Consider the following 21,949-nt stretch of genomic DNA (forward strand, 5'->3'; position numbering starts at 1 on the left):
ATCCGGGAATCGATGGTCGCAGAAGTGGATTAGAAATCCACTCAACAGAAAAGAATGTCCAAAAACAAAACAGGATCAAATGCGGGCAGATTCACGGAACTAGGCATTTAACAGGATTTACCAGAAGTCTCACATAAGTCTCACAGGGTGTAACCAAGTTTAACAAAGCTTAACAAGTATAAACAAACGCTCCAGCAACGCACCCTTCAAAGGAACGTGTTTAAATACTGTTCAGAAGCAATCAGTCAATGCGACTCAGCCGGTGTCCATGGGCGGGGCCAACTGGGCGTCGTGGCAACCACGACAGAATCCGGCGCTACCCGGCTGGAACCAACTGGGCGCCATGGCAACCGCGCCAGACATGACAGATACGAAAGAATACAGCAAGTAAATACTTCACTCAAATATGTGGATATACATAAATGCGATTACACCGACTAAATAAGTCGTGTTATTATTGAAGTAATGCTGTGATTGTTAAATAATAAACTTAATATTTTGGTTTGAACAAATTAATTGACACTTTTAACAGCAAATAAACAATGTGAGGTTTGAACAATTTTTCTCGACACTTAACAGCAATCAAGCATATTCACATTTCGTTATATCATTTTCTAACAATATGACGTTTGAACAATTTTTGTCGACATTTTTAACAGCAATTAAACACATTCACAATTTCATTATATCATATTCCAACAATATGAGGTTTTATCGACACTTTTAAAAGCAATTAAATACATTCACAATTTCATTATATATTTTTTTGGTTTGAACAAATGTATTGACACTAATGACATCAAGCAAATAATGTGAAGTTTTAACAACCCTTCTTGACAATCTTAACAGCAATCAAGCATATTTACAATTTCAATACATAACATCTTTGTCAGTTTCAATAGATCCGTCCAGTCCAAAATCGATTGTTTTTTGCTCTGAACAAATCCACCGACACCAACAGCAGCAAAACAAACACGACAATCTCAACATCAAACGAGCTGGAAAACTCATGCTATTGTGACAACATACTCAGCGACCTATTTTAATAATCTAACAATGTCAACATTTGTCAAATGGTCTTTAGAGCATCATAAAGTCAGTTTAACATCATATTCGTCACATGCAGTGTTGTCATCCTGGTGTTTGCATTGTGTCTTTTTTGTCATCAAAGTGATTTCCTGCCAGGTTGGTTAAAAAGCAAACAGAGCAATGACTGATGTAGTTTCGCAGAAGCAACTGACATAAAAAGCTCCGTTGCTAGGTGCACAGGAGGTAAGAGCGCAATTCAATAATTTCTTAAATACTTCATTGCGATTTTTTTCCTTCAAAGGCTTAAATCTTTTGGTACTTTAATGTCGTACTTGAACATCTTTAAGAAACGCCTTTTTATATTCAAGTCCTTATTATACACTGATACTTTTCCCATCAAAAGTGTCTATTTTTATGACTCTTTCAAGTCCATTCTCCGTTTTTAATTCGTGTTACATAGAATAATTCACAAGGTTTCTTTCATGTTTCAGAAGACTTGGAATATATATATATATATATATATATATATATATATATATATATATATATATATATATATATATATATATATATAATTATAATTATTATTAAATTATCTTTTTCAAATATTTCTCTTCATTAAATATATTGAACTATATTATTCCAGAAATTTCTAATATTTGATTTTTGATGATCCATTTTGGTATACCTTTTCTATGTTTTTTATGAAAATGATTTAGTAAAACTATTGGCATTTATCCAATGTCTGAATAGTTGTAATAATTTGAAAAAATAAAATCCTAAATTATAATGTGCTTGAAACAATTTGTCTTCTTAGTTGATCCTTTAGGTATTTTTGAAATATTTATTTTTAGCTTGTGCTTTAATGATTTCATTTTTCTTTCTTTTTTTAAATTTTGAGATTCCTACTTAATTTATTATATTTTAAAGATGCCCTCTGTAAAATGTATTTATTTAGTTTTTTTTTTTAACCATTTTACCATTTAATTTCCCAGTTCAGCATTTAGTTCTTGTCATAGTAACTAGTAATCCCCCCACCAATTTTATTGCTTTTTTGAGTGATGTCTTTTGGTCAAATGTATTTTTAATTTATTAAATTTAGGTAAAAAAAAAATCAAAATACCTACTCCCAGTTTTGTGATAAAATATTATTGTCATATTTCCCCCCCAAAAAGTAATTTTCCTTAATTGCCGAATTAAGTTTAACCAGTAAGATGTGTTTTCAATATTTATCGCTTTAATTTGCAATATGTCTTTCTTTTCAAAATGTGTTTTTGTAGTTTTAATTTACACATATTTGTTGTTAGGCTCTTTCTCACTTGGGTTATCATATTTAAAAAATGTTTTTGTCACGATCTGATGGTAGTGATGATGAATCCATGCGGGGGAGGCAGGGGTTCTCAAAAATAGGACGGTATTTATTAATGAAAATCAACACCTAAGTCCCCAACAAGTGGGCATGAAAGCAACAGACAAAATGCCCAAACTAGAGGATAGAAATAAAAAAACAAATTTGACAAAGTTCAAAATAGAAACAACCGAAACTGGAAACGAAAACTGCAAGGAACAAAGAAACAAACCCGGCGTAAAGGAGAAAATGACACAGAGGATGATAGAAAAACTTCAAATGACCTGACAGACTATGCTGATCAAAAATGTCCTTTTCAAAGGGATCCGGATGATTGGGCACAATATATAATAGATAATTGGACACACCTGTGTCCAGTTCAAAACGCCAGTTGTGCCCTCTAGTGGTGGGATGTATGCCCAACCCTAATTATCTTCTAAATGTGTTTTCATTTCGTTTATAGAAGTTATTCATTTTCAACATTAAAACTTGTGTATTGTTTCATGACAGTTTGTATTATTTAGTGACTTCTAGTGATAACAAAAACTTCATAGAAACAATTAACAATCATCATTAAATAAAAAGCCAAAAGATATTGACTTTCATGCAACCGCTTTTTTTTTTTTTAAACTAGTGAGTCAATACATTTGTACTTATTAATCATGACATGAGGTTCACCTGGAGGGAGCTGACAAGATTGCCCGCCATCTTGCAGCTAAAAGTATCCCCAAGAGCTTTGTGAAGGCTGTGTGAAAGAATCAAAAGGAAAATTGCCACTGTTTGGTCCCTTTGAGTCTCCGAGATTGTATTGCTTCTTGTGCTTTGTGGCACCCGTTTTCAGCTGCACAACACAATACATCGACATCTAGTAGTCACTGGTCAAATGTGTGTCTATTTAAACCAGGGGTCTCCAACATTGTGCCCGCGGGCAGACGGTAGCCTCTTAAGCATACTAAAGTTGCCTGCGGACTGGTTCTGAAAATAGCTCAGCCGTAATGGGTCATAGTTTTTTTTCTTAGAAATTTGATTTCTACCTGTCATGAGAAATCATTGATATGATCAGTGTCTTTCAAAACAATGTTTTATTGATTGACTTTTAATTCTACTTCTTATAATGTCAACCCTGTAATAACATGATAATAACATTGTGATAACAATATGCCTAGATAAATAGATAGATACTTTATTCATCCCCACAGGGATATTCACACTTCAATCAGCATCCCAGCGCTGGAGAACAAAACAATAATAAAGCAAAAAAATAATACAATACACAAATAGCCAATGTGACGTGTTGATACCCAATGTAGCGTGTTAAATAGAGTATTTAGATAGTGCTACACAGAATACACACTGCAATAAAAATACGGTAATATGCAATGTAGGGGGTGTGGTTTAATGTCGGCCTTTACTCCGCCGGGTGGAGTTAAAGAGCCTAATGGCATGAGGAAGAAAAGATCTCCTCAGCTTGTCCGTGGTACAAGACTGTGACAGCAGTCCGTCGCTGAAGCTGCTCTTCTGTCTGGAGATAATGCTTTCTAGCGGATGTGATGAATCGTCCATGATTGACCGCAGTTTTTCCAGTGCCCGTCTCTCAGCTACTGTTGTCAGGCTGTCCAGCTGTGTGCTCTGTGCCCACAACAGAGCTCGCTTTCCTCACCAGTTTTTTGAGACGAGAGGCATCCTTCTTCTTGACGCTGCCTCCCCAACACGCTGCCGCATAGAAGAGGGCGCTTGCCACAACAGTCTCATAATAATAATAACTAATAACATATGCTGCAATTTCAGAAATGCATATCAAACTGGTAGCCCTTGGCGATAATCAGTAACAATAAAATAGCTGTCAGGTTAAAAAAAGGTCTGCAACCCCTGCTTTGAACGCTCTTTCCTTAGAGAATACAATGTTTAATCATACCTATTGTTTACTTTTGCGCAGAGCAGGCTTCAGTGGCTACACACGAAAAGCGGTAACTGGCTTTGCACGGTGTCCTGTTACAGGTCACAGAGGGGAAAAAAGAGTGAGTGTTGTTGGGCTCAAGGGAGAGAGAGAGTTTGCAGCTGTGTCTCGCCACCTGAGAGAAGAAGCCCTTGAAGGGCACACAGCTGAGCACCACCGAGGACACACAACTTCATTGCAAAACTCCACACAGTCTTTCTCCTCCACAGTCCAGCCCAGGTAAATTCAAACGCTACACATTTTTCCTGCGTGTCCTCACATGATGTAACTTGTCTTATCAAAAACACTGTTTACTGTCTTCCTCAATATCAGATCGTTATATGTTTGACATTAACCCCATGTGTGTATTGCATTTCAGTAAGCGTTGTGCTATATCTGGCCCTTGAACTTTCACCCAGTCTGTAGCCGTGTGACGTGGAAAAAGTTGTTTCTCGCCATCATCCGGGCCCGTCATGCTATGCGACACACGTCAATATTATTGCCGGGCCACGTGTGCGCGCTTTGCTCGTAGAATGGAAAAGCAAAAAGGTGGCTTTCCCGAGAGATCATCAAGGTCATGCTTGAGAACAGGAATGCTTTTTATCAAGAAGGCTCTGTAACAGCAGTATTGGGCACAATATTGAAAAATAGTAATTAGTTCTTACTTAATTCAAAATGCAACTCAGTGACCCCTTACTGACACTAAATATAGCACTTTACTCTGAAAGTAACTATCTATTCATGGATAACCGATAGCAGTAAGTCAAGTCATATTTATTTGTTTAGCCCACAAGATCACAAGAAGTCTCAAAGGGCTGCACAGACCACATACTAAATGCTGAGTCATCTTTTTTTTAGCATTTTTCACATCTAGGGTAACATACTTAACTCCCTGTAAAACATGGTGTTGATATTTATTGTCATTCTCGTCTAGAATAGTGGAATGTCTTTCTGGGGAAAATGCTTAATCAGAGGTAACCTACCTGACTTCCTGCTAAAGATGCTGGTCATGCGGAGCAAAAAGGGCGGCCGAAACAACAGCTAGCGACTCTTTAGTGGCTATTTCTGATAGCATTGCCAAATCATTTCTTCATTATTATGCAACCCTATCTCAAAAGACTGTAGAAAAGGGTCTCAATTATTTCATACAATAATAAAAATGATAAAAGAAGTAGAAGAAAATGTTTACACCACCTTGTGAAAGCAGTGAACCCTTCATATTTCTTGGCTCCTTCAATACTTCCATTGGAAATATTCTGGTTTTTAATTTTTTAAAAAAAATCTATATTTCTAAATACTTGTTTATTCTGTTCATATCCTTAGCTGTTATTCATTATTCACTGTTACTGCTGTAACAAAAGAAATTTCCCCATTGAACAAACAAGGAATTATCTTATTTTATCTTATCTTATCCTATTGAAAGCTTGCTAACCAACACTTAGCGGAGACACACTATATCCATTTGTCTCTGGGCTTCAAACCCTTTGAAGATCTCCTTCTACATTTCTCGGCACTTTTCGGGATGTTTCGTTTATTTCTCCAGGCATAGTGTGTAACAAAAATAATTTTGCAAATAAAAAGACCAAAATTTGAGGAGAAAGAAGTGATTTCACGCTCGTGGTCACAGTTTTTTATTTTTATTCCAGAGAGAAAATGGTGGAAGTAAGAAAAGGACTGTTTCAAATACAGTCCAAATACCAATTCAAACGACACAAAATGATAACAACATCCTTTGAGTGTGACACTTTAAATCGAGCGACATAAAAATGACGAATTGTTTGGTCAATAGTAATAAGGAGCCATGGCCGAAGCCCATCAGGCGGTGGGCTTCCAGTTCACCGTGCGTCCAGATAGTGTGGACTTCAAATTGAGCCAAGAAGTCCTCACCAACATCTGCCTGGCTGGATTGACCGTGTGGAAGAAGAGAGCCATACAGTTCAAGGTAACCTTACATATACTGTAGTACCTAAACCGAATGTCAAAAGTATTGCATCTGAAATTAATTGGATATTTCATTTTTCAAGCAAAAGATAAATGGTTGTCAGAAAAAATCTCTTTCAATGTACAGACGTCTAAAAAAATGTAGTAGAACTCTCTGATGTTTGGTTACTACCCAACACTAACTAAGATGTCCAAAACAAAACACAAGTGCCTAAAATGTCTAATGACGCGAAATATTATCGTTTCTTTTCTTAGTTATGTCTCACACTGCTGAATAAAAAAGCACACTTAAAACTAGAGCACATACTTAAAGGGACAATGTGTATTATTTGATCACTAGATGTCACTGCATTGAGTAGTGTACCGGTAATTGAAAACGCATGCTACAAAGCACAAGGAAGAATACAGTTGATGGCGATTGAAAAGGGTCAAACTGCGCCATTTTTCTGGGTGACGTCTGCGGAAGGAGAGGTGAAGAGTTCCCCATCCCCCAATTTGCCTGTATCACATGTTTTTGGATCATGAAACCATTGAAGATGGCGATTTCAAAGCCGAGCAAATACAGTAATTACTACTTTTTGAAAAAAAAAAAAACAGGAACGAGAGCTGGGTCTTCCATTTGCTTGTCATCGTTTCTCGTAGGTTAAAGGAAACTCCACCGACCTGACATTGACTCCGATGATTTGGAAAGAGAAATGTATCATTTTTGATGGATAACTTCCACTGCTGTTTAATTCGGATGCATGAATTGTGGACTTCAATTGTGTATGCGAAAGTCGAAATATTGTGTGTCTGTTATCAATATTGTTAGGTATATGTACTGTCAACCTTTAGTTTTCCCCCTGTAATGTATCATTTGAATAATTTTGGCTAAATCATGGACTTGTCACAAGCTAGAAACGGAGACAGGACACAGTAGCGTTTGTTTTTACTCAGTTTTATTGAGAAAGAGAGCAGTGCTTGCTTCCACGATCCGATGATCGTCGGACATGGGGAGCTGATGGCAGGAACGCAGAAGTGGCACTACCGTGTCGAGCGAGGAAAGTCGTGGCCGGCCGTAAACCTGGTCGATAGCCGGGACGGGGGAGCAAGGGCGGTAACGAGTCCAGAAAAAAGGTCGGCAACAAGTATCAGGCAGGAAACAGGGCAAAACAGGTCGATGGCCGGGACGGAAGAGCAGGGCAGAGTCGGGTCCAGAAACAGGTCGGCAACAGGTATCAGGCAGGAGAAAACAGGGCAGGAGATTGTCGGAAGGTACAGAGCTTGCCTAGCTGAAAGTGTAGGTTCGCAGGACGGTCTGACAGCTTCCTCTTGGAAGCCGGGGGTTTAAAAAGAGTCAGGAAACCAATCAGCGACCAGGGCTGTTGGCGCCAACGGGGCATTCGCAGGTGCCCCGAATCAGCAATCATGACAGGACTGAATTCTCCTGAACAAACCATCCGCCATGCAAAAAAAACAAAAAAAGGACAAGCTGCACCATAAAGCCGCAGTGTTTAAAATGTTAAAAAAAAAAGAAGCGGCCAACTCTGAAATTTACAGTACATAATTTATCCAACCCCTGCTGAATAAGAAGTCACGACAAACGCAAATATGTACACATACTGTGGTTGTGTGTAGTAATCAATTGAAATGTTGTCATTTTGTTGTTGTCATCCAGAATGGCGTGTTAGCCGGCGTATACCCGGCCAGTCCGTCCAGTTGGCTGATCGTGGTCATCGTCATGATGAGCGGCTTGTACACAGGCTTCGACCCTTCGCAGGGAATCATACATGTCATTCAGGAAAAACTGCCGCTCAGGTCAGAAATCCCTTCCGTACTTCTGATTCTGTCGACCTTTTTTGGTGGGTGTACATATAAAAGTGGCCGTCTAACAAGTACAGTGTTGGGTCTTTTACGAGTAGAGGGTATCTATCAGAGCAGATGGGCGCGGTCCTGAGCGCCGTGGTATTTGCCAGCATGCTGTGGCTCTTCCTCATCTACCTGCTCAGGTACACCCTCAAGGCGCTGCTTTCCTACCACGGTTGGATCTTCGAATCTCACGGCAAGATGAGCACGTCCACCAAAATTTGGCTGGTGCGTACAAAAGTGACCCGTTGTTTGGATTTTTACAAATATTTTTTTTCCTCTCAGAGTTTGGTGAAGATGTTTTCAGGACGCAGGCCTCTCCTTTACAGCTTCCAGGCCTCCTTACCCCGACTGCCTGTGCCCAGGGTGGAAGACACCATTCGCAGGGTGTGTATTTCTTAGAAATTCTAAATCATTTTTGTGTTACAAAAGAAAAGAGGCCTAAAATTGGACAGGTTTATATTTTGATTGATCAGGCAATCATTCTTAATATTTAGGATGCACAGAATTTTCAGCACTGTAATTTTTTTTGCTGAAAATGACCGAAAGTGCATTTTTAGCAATCTTGGACTATTTTCCACAGTCTGGTTCCCATGGTTGCCAGGTGGTCTAGAAATAATAGGGCTCACACTAACGTTTTTATGGCGTAGTAGTAAATAGGTGCTCTTTTTTTGTAATCACTCCTATATTCTCCTTCTTGGTCTGTAAACACGAAACGTAAACAACTTGCAATAGTGCTGAAAATGGTTTAACGTGTTCAGGGGCAACGGTGGAGTTGGTGTTCTGCAGGTAAATGCTTGAAATTCGGTGCGGCTCGTACAAAGACAAAATTGAGTTTGCTTCTTAAATTTGAGCATGTGGCTTTTAATCAAGAGCACTCTGTCGTCTGGAATTTGCGGCAATAACCGTGACAATTTGTATTCAGTACCTGGAGTCGGTGCGTCCTCTGCTGGACGACAAGCAATACAAGCAAATGGAAATCCTGGCCAATGGCTTTAAAGAGACAAAGGCGTCTCAGCTACAGAGATACTTGATCCTCAAATCCTGGTGGGCAAACAATTATGTGAGTATGCCGCGGCTAGTTCTAACTTTGGATGGTGCCGCTTGTATTTTTATCAACACTTTTACATACCATGTCTTGCAGGTAAGCGACTGGTGGGAGGAGTTTATCTACCTGAGAGGCCGTGGACCAATTATGGTTAACAGTAACTTCTATATTATGGTAATGTGGAGAACGCAATCACACCATGCTACTGACAAATTAGCGATCTAATCATACAATATCATTTTATAGTGTTAGAAAGACAGAAAGGCTAGGTGGAGCATATTACAAGAAGTTTTTATAATGTAAATAGTGTCAGTATATATTTGGGTTATTCCTGTCTATTTTGTGTTTAATCTGATTTCAGTGTATGATAAATTTATAATATTACAATACAATTCTTTATTTCCTGACAATGTCATAAATCATGTATTTATTATTATTCAGTTGAAATATTGTTATTGTTTTGTTGTGTTTGTTAATGCTTATCTTGGTGAAAACTCAAACATTTTAGAACATTATAAAAAAAGTAGGTTAATAATAAAAGGCTTGCAAAATTTCTGTTGATTTGTATTGAAACCAGAATGTATGACATTTTTGCTTTTTACAATTGGATAACAGAAAATAGAGAATCACAATAATCGTTTTTTTCTGAGGGAGTTCTGTGTAATGCGTTCCGATATTTTACACTGTATCATTTACTTCTATATTTTAACACAAATTTGAATTGAAAACAGACAGGAACATTATTCCAGAATAAACAAACTAAAACATCAAATAACCTAAAAATAAAAATGTCTCCTGTCCAAACTATACATATTCAAGTTATGAAAAAAGGAAATGTTTTTTTCTTTGGGATTTTGTTTAGTGAAAAACATCTGCTGGATCTTTATATTCTTCTTTAAATCTTCAATTTTCTGCATCTTCTGCTTTGCGTTCAAGCTTTCCAGCTTATACTGACTGATGTTTTGTCTGGCAGTGCCGTTTTACATTATATCCCTTAATTATGGCCACATTAGCACGTTGGTTTACTGGCTATGTTAGTAAACATATAGTACCACGTCCATCAGTTTGGAAAGGCTCCTTTTTCAGAATCAACTTTTCTTTTGGGCATTTTGAGGGTTTAGCACCCAGGTAATCAGCAGCAACAGAAGCGTCACCCTGCTTTCCTCCGTTTAGCCTTCCGTTATGTCGCGATAGAAACATGTCACCGGGCGTCACGTCTCTGCTTCTTGACACTAAAGACTGACTATTAATGCAATTATCGGTCTTATTTTTCAATTGACCAACATATTGTTTGTCAGTAGATAGTTATAAAAGTTGCCGAGCTCGTCATGATACAGCTAACTCGATTGAAGCGGGAAGGTGTCCGAGAAGTCTAGTAGCGGCAGCAGAAGCGCTGCATTGTGGGATCTGTAGTTTCTTATCTGCCGGGCCATTATAATAGATGTATATGAAATGATTTAACAGGCCGGATTTAATGATACACCGAGCCCCTATCTTGACACGTATGCACTACACCATTCAGCAACATCTAGTGGTCAAACAATATACACAGTCCTTTTGAGGCAATTGTGTTTTTTGCAATTGCTAATTTTTCCTTATGATTTTTCATAGGACTTGCTGTACGTAACGCCAACTCACCGGCAGGCGGCGCGCGCAGGCAACATCGTCCACGCCATGCTACAGTATCGACGCAAACTGGAGCGTGGTGAACTTGCGCCGGTAATGACCCGTAACAAACAACAAATAATAATTGAAAATAACAACATAAGAAGCATTTCCCTTCAACTTTTTGACCGCCCAGCTGAGAGCTTTGGGGACGGTCCCTATGTGCTCCGCTCAGATGGAGAGGATGTTCAACACGACCCGCATCCCAGGCATCGAAACAGGTACCAGCTCTTTCCTTATACTCTGCTATTCACACAAGAGCTTTGTGTGTTTGGGTAAATTACATTTTTATAAAGAAATAGTTGTGTGTCACTGTGTCTCAGAAGCATGATGAAAGTTGTTAAATCAGGAAAAAGTGCTATGCCTCATTCTTTAGAGTGTTTGTGAACAAATAAGCTGCGCGCGCATTGTTAAGATAGAACGGCAAATTTCATGTCAGTTCATCCCACCCTTTTTAAGTGATAGTACAGATAAAAGGCATTGAAAACCTCAAAACAGATCAAAAGTGCTTGACGTGAAATTAAATTACGGTATTATCTTAATAAATAAGATGAATGATGGAAAATAGCAATTGAAAAAAATACTTCATGATTTTTTAAAATATTTTTTTAGGAAGCGTGGATCTACTTGCACCAAAACAAAGATTATCAATTTTTTACCATGTCATCACACTGATAACATAATTGCTTAAATCATGTTTAGGATTTTTAAAATGAAATGCTTATCTTAAGAGAAAATTGCCTAAATCAAGTTCCTGAGTTAGGCAAAAATCCTCTTTGTTTCGTTAGCTTCAATGTGATTGTTTGACAGACTTAGGCATTTTTGCAGATGGTGCAACTTTCTATGGGAAGTTGATTTTGGCAAAAACCTCAATTGGGCCCTCAAAAGTGAGTTATGCACTTATGCTATTAGTGTGATGATATATTATCCGTATATTTTGACTGTCTTCGTTGGGCAGCAATTGTTGGCCCCCAGGCAGTAATTTGCCCACTGGTTGTGTAACTAAAACAAAAAGTGCTTTACTGCTATCTGATGGCCTAAATAAGAAACTCCAGATTATTGTCAATGATTTGTTACGGTTGGAAGCCCCGTTTGATACTGGACTGATGGGGCCACCAGGCTGTACTTGGCCAAGACACACCACAGGAAAATGGTGCTTCTAAGACCCTAGTGGTTAAGGAATCCAAACAAAAAAACAAACACATTTGCCATTAAGGGAATCAATCATGAATATTTGTATTGCTTTTTGAGAAGAAGGTAAAGAATAAATAAATATGTCAGTCTCTAAAAGTTTTTGGGAACATTGGCAAATAATATTTTTATATCGCTTTTATTAATTACCCATTTCATCTATCGTTTATATGTCAGTTCTTTGCCATTTTTATTGATTTAATGTGTCATCTTTGGTGCCGAATTCTAATGGACTGGTATTTTTTTACTGTATTAAATTCTATATATTCTAACATATTAATTTGTTGTCCACATTCCTACTGACTACTGAGAAATTTACCTCCCAGGAGATAATTTAAGGTCATGGTTAATAAGTCATCATTTAAATGAAAGTATAACTTGGTGTGTGCAGATCATGTGCAGCACCTGAGCGACAGGAAGCACGTGGTGGTTTACCACAAGGGTCGCTTCTTCCAAGTTTGGCTGTACACGGGGGGACGACACCTCTTACCCAGCGAGCTAGAGACCCAGTTTAGTAGGATCCTCAATGATACCTCCGAGCCCCAGCCCGGCGAGCTCAAACTTGCAGCGCTTACTGCAGGAAACAGGTGAAAACTTTGTAACATTTACAAAACCACGGTGTGATAGTGATTGTAAAAGTACTGTTACTTCAGGATAAAATTACTCAAGTAGAAGCAAAAGTAGTCATCCAAATACTTACTTTAGTAAAACTAAAAAAGTACTTGATAAAAAAATTACCCAAGCACTGAATAACTGTAGCAACGTCATAGTTATTGATTTTTTTAGAAACAACCAATCAGATCATCAAATTATTAAATTCCATCCAATCAACAAAAAATACATTTTATTTGAAAGTAGATTAAAATAATCAATGTAATTTCAAGTGCTTTAATAAACAATAAAATAAAAATAGTATCAAATCCAGGGTTGGGTGGGGTTACTTTAACTGGATTACTTTCAATTACTTTTGGATTACTCCAATACCAAATATGCTAATAAAACACAAAAGAGCCTAAATATGAATAAAATTATGGCTCACAACACGTGGTAAGCTTTCTCTCCTGGCTTTGATCTCTTTGATCTCCGGCAAAACTAACATAAAATGCGACAGAAACAAAATGAAAATAAATCCAAACAGCTTGCCAACATAATTTTTGCTGTTCCTCATATTCCGGTACTCCCCAAGCCTGCACAAAATTTAGTAATTTTATTCGTATTTAGTTTCTTTTGTCTTTTATTAGCATATTTGGTATTGGAGTAATCCAAAAGTAATTGAAAGTAATCCAGTTAAAGTAACCCTACCCAACCCTGATCAAATCAATAAAGTACATGTAGCACCAAGTAGCACATTTAAACCCCAATACTTATCTTAACAGGCTCTGCAAGCAGAACAACAAGCTAGCCCTTAAACTCAAACAAAGGAGACATTGCATACTGTAGCTGGTGCTGTGCACCCTTTTTAAGGGGAACATGCTTCTGATGTGAGGCCAGGGGTGCTCCTCCTCGTCTGGGTTTTCATAGTGCATAAGCGATATTTTTTATCTGTTACATCCGTAAACTATATTCCCCCCGCTAAAGTTGAATATAGTCATGTGACGAGGCTGCTATGTTGAATTGGTTAAACATGGTAGAGCCTGGCGAAGTTCTGCGGCAACATAAACGTGCCTTAGCGGAGACAGACACATGCGTACTAAGGGGCCGGTCACACAGCCGTTTGCGGCTGAATCACGGCTAAAATTTTGCGTTTTTTTTTTGCCCGTGGTTGCCCGGGATGGTTTAAGGGTTATTGGTCTACCTTCTTTAATCATTATCCATTATCGATCAGTTCATAATACGCTTCAAAGCTTAGGAGCCGGGACTCGTACTCTCAGCCAAAAGGCCAAGCTAAGGTTCTAGCATTAAAGCCTTGCTGCAATCATTGCGAATGCACCGAAAGATTTATTCGAAATGAAGAGAAACTACGCTGACGGGGATCCCTGTTCACCCCCTTGACGTCACGAGCACAACTGACGTGTGCTCTGCATTCGCACTGTTAATACACGGAGAATGGCGTTTGACTGTCACACGCGTAACACGCTAATTTCACGTAATAACACCGCGATACAGGCGCAGAACATGCTATTACCATGCTCCGCCCACGATTACCCGCTGAAATTTCCCGTCCTACCCATGTGTAAGCACGCCCTGGCCGCGGCCAGAGCACGTCGTTCAGCGTCATTTCCGCGTCATTACCTCGTGTTGACCACGTGCGCAGCACGCGGTTTAACACGTGCTCAAACTTTTGAGCAGCTCAAAAGTTTTGAACGCGGCCAACCACGTGAAAATTTCCGACCGCGAGTAAAGCACTGCTCTATCTCGTGTATATGGCGGTCTCAAAACGTCCAACAGCGCCCAACGGCATCTGCTTCACGGCCAGATATTTCTGGCCGTTGTTCAGCCTCAATACGCTCGTTAAAGGCTGTGTACCCGCGCTCTAAAGAATTGAGCAGCGCAAAACCCTTTCTCGCTGCCACCCGCGCGCATATTTCCGACCTCGTGTCAAGCACCGCTGTATCTCGTCTTAATGGCGAACTCAATGCGTCTAATAGCGTCCGCCTCAAAGGCAGAAATTTCTGGCCGTGATGCAGCCGCAAATGTCTGTGTGACCGGCCCCTTACATTGAGGGGATTTATCAAGTAATGAAGTAACGACTTCAATGTTGCCTAATGTAGCAGAGTAAAAGTACAGTTATTTCTTCACAAATGTACTCAAGTAAAAGTAAAAGTATAGGGATTTAGATAAATACTCCTAGAAGTACAACATTTCTCAAAACATACTCAAGTCAATGTAACTGAGTTAATGTACTCCGTTACTACCCACCTCTCATGAGATGTATCGAAGGCCACAGGTAAATCCTAAATGTCACGACCTCCACTAGGGTCACCTGGGCTCAGACTCGAATGAAATACTTCAGCCAAGGAGTAAACAGAGCGTCATTGGAAGCGGTGGAGTCGGCCGCCTTCTTCCTGACGTTGGATGATGAGCCGCACGGTTACGACGCCAAAAACAATTCTCTGGATCGCTACGCCAAGTCTCTGCTGCACGGGAAGTGCTACGACAGGTAAAAAAAAAGCATCCTGGGTTATTTCTTCGCAGTGGCGGGCCGTGCATTTCACACCTAGGCTTTCGGTAGGCTAAATCAATCCACCCTCAATAACTATCTTATGGCGATAAAACATTTATTGCAACTACAGCTGCCACACATATGAAACGCATCGATAATAGCCTTATAAAATTGCAATATTATTTAGGAGTTTAGCCGCATCTTACTGACTAAAAATCTGTTGTATTTGTGCAAAAATCAATCCTCTTCTTTCTTCAAGAATATTTCAATTGCTCTCATTATTATTTAATTATTATTCCTCGCGTTTCATTTCGATGAAGAAGTTCTTTTCTATCGCCATGGATAGAGATTTAGCTTGGGCTGAAAGTCGAGCCCATCCTATTATATTTCTGGCATAAATATTTATTTTATGGATGAAAATGTCCGTTCAACAAAGGCAATGGGCACAGGTATTTATTTTTGTGTTTTTTTGTTGTGAAACTTCCGTTGTTGGAAGTCAAAGAATTTGAAATTCTCTGTGCATAATTTGAGTCTGTTGAATAAAGAACAGACAGGTAACTGTGTTATCGGAACTTAATATTCACTGCACCATATAAATAGTAAACAATATGATAAAATAACAACCAGCAAAATCCAATATGAAGTGAGTTCAATAAATTAAATGGAAAAAAATTAAAAACGAAACAAAAGAAAAATACCAAAACTAAAGGAAAAACAGAGACAAAACAAAAAAAAGAATAAACTTATTTTCTAATAAACAAATTAACACTGAAAAACACATGAAATAATATTAAAATATTTATACACCAACGAAAAAGATAAGATACAAAGCAATTTTGACCTTTTTTGTGCTCAAAAAGTTTAAAGCAAACAACACAGAATCCCCCCAAAATGGGTATTGACCAATCATAAGAGAAAAAACAGCTGTCGATTGGGGAGTAGCCGGCTTCTATGTTCACTTTCAAGAGCCGGCTCATAGAGACCTTTTGTTCACAAACGAGACAAGTTGGTCGTGAATCAGCCCACATTCGCCTTTTCTTTCAGCACACTACTAAGTACTATAATCGTATTCGCTATCTAAACATATGATAGTTGCTATTTTGAATGGTGACATGATCCAAAAAGCAACACGGACGGGAGCGGAAAACTGCACCCCTAAAAATGTTCTGCAGCTTTAGACCCTAAGTAGATAGATAGATAGATAGATAGATACTTTATTCATCCCCTAAGTAACGGTAACGGCGTTGTAACAGAGTAAAAAATAATGAGTTAGATTATTCCGTTACTGAAAAAAAGAATGCAGTTGCATACCAACGTTATTCATAACAATATAGTCACACTGATGTTATGTCTCACAGCCTTCAGGAGTTTTGGTGAAGGCCTCTCGGCAGATTACTGACCCTAGCAACAATTAATGGCTAAAATGCGATTGTTTAAATGCTTAAATATGACAGAACACATCAGGAAGCAATGAAATGAAGCCGGCAGACAATTTTTGAATATCCCTCAGACCATCCGTTTTCTGCGCCGCTTATCCTCACGAGGGTTGCGGGGGTGCTAGAGCCCAACCCAGCTGTCTTTGGGTAGTAGGCAGGGGACACCTTGAAATGGTCGAAATATTTAGTAAGTATCCATGAACAAAATAGAATAACATCACATCATTCAGATACTTTATAGACATGCAGGGAAGGCCTTGATGACCCACCATTAGTTCTTTGGTGTCAAAATACAATAGATATTTAATAATTGAATAAAGGTTTCTATGTCGTGGGTTTTGACTACCGCAGGACCTTTTGGAACGCAACTCCTGCGTAAAACGAGGGATTACTGAAAAATTATATAATCATTAAAATGTGCCTTTTATATGGCAACGAGAAGTATCTCCTCTCCTCATAAAATTACCATAATGACTTCATTTCCATTTTCTCTCAGGTGGTTTGACAAATCGTTCACCCTAGTATCCTATCCGAACGGCAATTTGGGCATAAACGCTGAACACTCGTGGGCCGACGCGCCAATCATGGGGCACATGTGGGAGGTAACTCGCCTTTTTCTGAACACCAGGCATTCTTCTCGTTGCGCTTGCATACTTCTGATTCTTACGTGTTCACAGTACGTCCTTGCCACAGACTGCTTCCACCTGGGTTACACGGAGGAGGGCCACTGCAAAGGGGACGTCAACAAAGGTCTTCCAACTCCCTCTCGGCTGCAGTGGCTCATTCCTGAAGAAGTAGGCTACAACTATTGCTATTAGTAAGCATGCAAATGGAAAATGAAAAATCAGCTGAAAGTCCTTTCTTTTGCTTAGTGCCAAAAGGTGATCGAGAGGTCCTATTTGTCGGCAAAAAAGATAGCGGATGATGTGGACTTCCTGGCTTACCTGTTTAGTGCCTTTGGCAAAGGCCTGATTAAAAAGTGCAGGACCAGCCCAGACGCTTTTATTCAGTTGGCACTGCAACTGGCGCAATTTCGGGTACGTTGACCCAATTCCATACCTGTCAACCTCCACGGCTCCATGCCCTTACAAAATGTTGTATTTTCCCTTACAAAATACCAAATAATCTTTCACCATATTTTTTTTTTCAAACGTGTTTATAAATGTAGTTTAACATGTTATATTGTACATGTGTTTCTTTATATCATATGTATTGTTAATTAACATTTTGTTGTGAGATACTGAGTTGCTCGACATGAATGAGGTTTATTTATTATTTTATAGTCGGTGTATACCGGATGGTACCCATAATTGACAAATTAGCGTTTTTCCGTACAGATTTTCTTGTACGTCATAAATGTCTTAAAATGCATAACAAACGTACTTTGTTCGTACAGGTTGACATGTATGCTATTCATCTGGAAAATTGATTTTGTTATCATTTGCCCTTTTTGCAATCGCAGAAAAAAGACTAGTGAATGGATTCAATTTGATTCCCTAGGGATTTTTGATAATTCCATTTGATAAATAACCTAGCAGAAAATTTAATAAATATTAATTTCTATATACTAGTTATTAATTGTGCAATTTTTTGCAACAGCAAAAATACTTTTAAAGCTGACTGTTTTCAGCGTATTCTTTTATTTACCTTAGTATACATATTATATCAAAATCAAACTAAGTTTGAATATATTTGTAAACAGTTTCAAAGAAATGTTCATTCTTTTGCCAGACGTATTGAGGAAGTCAAACTTTTCTTATTAGATTATTTTTAGTAAAAAGAAATTTGGTTTAATTGTATTTAATCTATCTATCTATCTATCTAAAAAGATCCATGGAAAATCATTTGTCAATAAGTAAATTAAAAAATGAAATATTAGGGACTACTTTCAAAATTGTCATTCAGGAGATAATACGCTTAGAACAATATTGAGACTAAATTTCAAGGAAATTGCAAAATACGTCATTAATTTGCCTTTTAAGGTTATATATTGTCAATAAATTAGCAAAAAGACCTATTCAGGGTTTTATGATTGATAATTAATTATCAGGAAAACCAATTTGAGCTGAATTTCTGTATTAAATGTACTTGTTTCAGTATTTATTTTAAAAAGTTGAAACATTCTGTACAGTACAAAACATCAAATCTCCCTCACACGGGGCACCAATTAGTCCTGTGTCTACATGAAATAAAATTATGAGCTCCATCTCCTCCATTTATTGACTGAATCAAGATTATGTGGTTTGGTTTGGTTTGGATCCTGTAGGGGATATTGTTAATATTTTTTCAGCAAAAAGATCTGTTCAGGGTTTTGTATTTCGACATCAATTTATATTTAGTAGACACAAATTTGTGATTTGTTTTTTAATGCACTGGTATGAGTATCGATCTGAAAAATCAGTATCAACTGTAAATTATGGAAAAAAAAACAATCTCCCTCATACGGGGCATCAGTGTGTTACATATTTTCGTCTCGTGTCTACCCAAGAGAAAATGAGCTCCAGCTCCTCCATTTATTGATTGATTATTTTCAGTTCCGCCTTCTAATATTTTTGTCTTGATTGTGATATCTAGGACCAAGGAGAGTTCTGTTTGACATATGAATCTTCCATGACGCGCATGTTCAGAGAAGGTCGCACGGAAACGGTGCGTTCGTGCACCGCCGAGGCCGTCGCTTTCGTCAGAGCCATGGAAGACCGACAGGCCACAGTAAGAAGGACCAATAATTGTGATCATTGTAAACAGTGGTTTAAATAGGGAAAACAGTGCAAATGGGCCACCAATTATGATCATTTTGTATAAAGTGTGAGATATTTTGGGGAAAATACAAATAAGAAATCTCAAATAGACAACTTTTCCCCCCAAAAAAACCTTGTGATTCAGGTACACAAAATTTTGAGTCCTTTTGTTTAAATTTTTCTTGTTTTCAATTTATTTCATGATTTACTTTTCGTAAGTACATTAAAAAAAAGACTAACTCTGACCAATGACATGCCATCTCCCATATCAGATTATTTTATATATTATCTTGAAATATGTTCCTTTTTTAGTGAATGTGAAGCATTACAATAAACTTTATTTTTAGAGTACACTCAAAATTTAAAGGGATAGTATGTACTATATAGCGCCTCCAAGTGGTTATAAAAACTTCATTCACTAAAAAAACAAACAAAAAAAAAATGTAGCAAAAATACATGAACTATCACGTAAACATGCACTGTTTAAAAAATATGTGTTGGTCGAGAAATTAGCATTTGTTTTACATGAGCCTCACAGTTTTGGTCACTTTGAGTCTCAGTAGTTTTTATTATTTCTTGTGCTTTTTAGCACTCGGTTTTGGTTGAACTACGCAAATACAGCAGAATCTAGTGGTCAATTAATGCTCGCTTCCCTTGTAAGGAACACTATGTCATCAATGAATATGTGGAATATAATGGAAGAATAATACATTTTTAATGTTTTCATATGTACGTCATCAAATGAATCAAATGATAAAATATTTCAACCTCGTATCAGACAAGAAATCATTTTGTGTCTTCGTTTTTGCAACAGAACGCGGAAAGGTTGGCGCTGTTCCGGAAAGCGGCCGACAAGCATCAGAACATGTACCGCTTGGCCATGACCGGTTCGGGGATCGACCGACACCTCTTCTGTCTTTACATCGTGTCCAAATACCTGGCCCTGGACTCTCCTTTCCTGAAGCGGGTAAGAACATGCCCATCGTATGGAGTCGCGCTAATGATGGCTAACAGGTCCCCTCTCTCGTAGGTTCTTTCGGAGCCGTGGAAGTTGTCTACCAGTCAGACTCCCCAACAGCAGCTGAATTTGGTAGACATCAATAAGTTTCCCAAATATGTTAGTGCTGGAGGCGGATTCGGCCCTGTGAGTAATTGTTTTTTGTTTTAATTGTATTTAAATAATTAGGATCGTCAAAGCATATTTCATTGAAAGAGGACAGATTTTTTTTTTATCCTTCACATCTTCGAATAAACAACCAGGTTGCGAGATGAAACGGGTACAATCAAGCCCTGAAATGAACAGTTTGATACAATACAATTAATAAAACCGAATATTCTGGGCTTGCGAGTACAGAACAAGGCTGCAATGGTTACAAAATGGATGTGCTTTTAAAATGGCACACAGAAGGAACACAGTAGTTAGTGGAATATTCCCAATGCACCATCTACACACCAGTCTTTCATCTGAATTCTGCGGGTGGTTTGATAGGGCTCAAAGTAAATCAAAACACCACTTCGAACAGTGTACAGCCTGTCTAACAATTACATGAGTGGATATTTTGAGGCGACAAATTAATAAAGCAAGAATTAAATACATTTCAATATATGAATAATCATAAGGTGCATTCATTGCAGTAAATAGTAATCAAAATATTTACATGATGATTTAAAAAAATTAAAAACACAAAATTATGACAATGTACTGCGAGAAATTTCAGTATTGCAACAGCGTTGACCTGTTTTACCTGACTAAGGTTTGGTTTTTAGGGTTATTAATGAATTTAGAAAGTGACATGAATAATAATTACCGGTACTTTTTGCTTATAGGTGGCCGATGACGGTTACGGCGTGTCATACATCATTGTTGGAGAAGACCTCATCACATTCCACATCTCTTCCAAGTTCTCTTGCCCTGACACGGTACATATGTGATATGATTCAGTGCAATCACAACAAAATTGTTTTCTTTTTTATATTAATAATAATCATTTCTCCGGTGCAGGACTCCCGCAGGTTCGGCGATCACATCAACAAAGCCATGACGGACATTAAAACACTTTTCCAAGCCACAAACGACAAAAAGAACGCAAACGAGGCACAGACGCCGATCAACAGTGGAAAAAAGTGCATGTAGCAAATTTGTGTATGTAAATGTTGGCGATTTGAGGCGATGATGTCATAGTGCAAATCCCAGCCACTCATTCCACTCTCACCTTCTATGCTCCTGTAAGTTATTGCTCTGTATATTGCGCTTTTGTGTGTAGAAGACATGATGTAAATAAACCATCCACCAATATTGGGACTAATGCAGTACAAAGGAACACAATTAATTTAATCGGCAACAAGTTATTAATAAAACTTTGTAACTCAACTGTCGTAACTACCGGACTTGGTGCGTTACTATGCTACCTTGTAAATAGTGTTCTCTGGTTGATGAATTCTCTTGCTTCACTTACATAGCACACAGATCCCACAAATCGGATCAGTTAACTCTTAAGAGTTTACATTTACCTACAAAATACGACTGAATAGTTATGGTGGCGACGTCTCGAGCAGAGTACGAGGATGCTGAATTTATCCACAAATATATTCTCCCTATTACTCCTTGAGCTTTGTAGCACTTGTTTTCGTTTGCACTATACCAGTGGTTCTCAACTGGTCTGACCTCA

The 21,949-nt window shown here is 38.2% G+C and overlaps 1 protein-coding gene across 3 annotated transcripts; it reads left to right on the forward strand.

Annotated features, from left to right (window-relative positions):
- Window positions 1-1,137: 1,137 nt before the first annotated feature.
- cpt1b (carnitine palmitoyltransferase 1B (muscle)) lies at window positions 1,138-21,664 on the forward strand. 3 transcript variants are annotated; one of them, XM_088339902.1, is made up of 20 exons: window positions 1,138-1,272; window positions 4,376-4,553; window positions 6,103-6,255; window positions 7,912-8,051; window positions 8,156-8,327; window positions 8,385-8,486; window positions 9,025-9,162; window positions 9,244-9,321; window positions 10,759-10,866; window positions 10,949-11,033; window positions 12,395-12,590; window positions 14,921-15,103; window positions 17,039-17,144; window positions 17,220-17,336; window positions 17,415-17,579; window positions 19,117-19,251; window positions 20,095-20,247; window positions 20,311-20,424; window positions 21,108-21,200; window positions 21,283-21,664. In XM_088339902.1, the coding sequence occupies exons 3-20, from the start codon at window positions 6,115-6,117 to the stop codon at window positions 21,412-21,414; spliced, it is 2,358 nt and encodes a 785-aa protein (XP_088196028.1). In that variant the 5' UTR covers window positions 1,138-1,272; window positions 4,376-4,553; window positions 6,103-6,114; the 3' UTR covers window positions 21,415-21,664. The 3 variants fall into 3 exon arrangements, with proteins under 3 accessions (XP_088196028.1, XP_088196027.1, XP_088196030.1); XM_088339901.1 differs by having other exon boundaries at window positions 8,156-8,486; XM_088339904.1 differs by having other exon boundaries at window positions 8,156-8,486; window positions 21,294-21,664.
- The last annotated feature ends 285 nt before the right edge of the window (window positions 21,665-21,949 follow it).

Source organism: Urocampus carinirostris, chromosome 7 (genome assembly GCF_059441175.1).
Source record: "Urocampus carinirostris isolate Australia breed hairy pipefish chromosome 7, RoL_Ucar_1.0, whole genome shotgun sequence".
Lineage (NCBI taxonomy): Eukaryota > Metazoa > Chordata > Actinopteri > Syngnathiformes > Syngnathidae > Urocampus > Urocampus carinirostris.

Excerpts from the sequence above, each read along its gene's own strand:
- cpt1b (XM_088339901.1), top strand. The coding sequence starts at position 6,115 with ATGGCCGAAGCCCATCAGGCGGTGGGCTTCCAGTTCACCGTGCGTCCA. Across the intron at positions 10,867-10,948 it reads AGCGTGGTGAACTTGCGCCG|CTGAGAGCTTTGGGGACGGT; the intron begins GTAATGACCCGT and ends TTGACCGCCCAG. Across the intron at positions 19,252-20,094 it reads TGGAAGACCGACAGGCCACA|AACGCGGAAAGGTTGGCGCT; the intron begins GTAAGAAGGACC and ends TTTTTGCAACAG.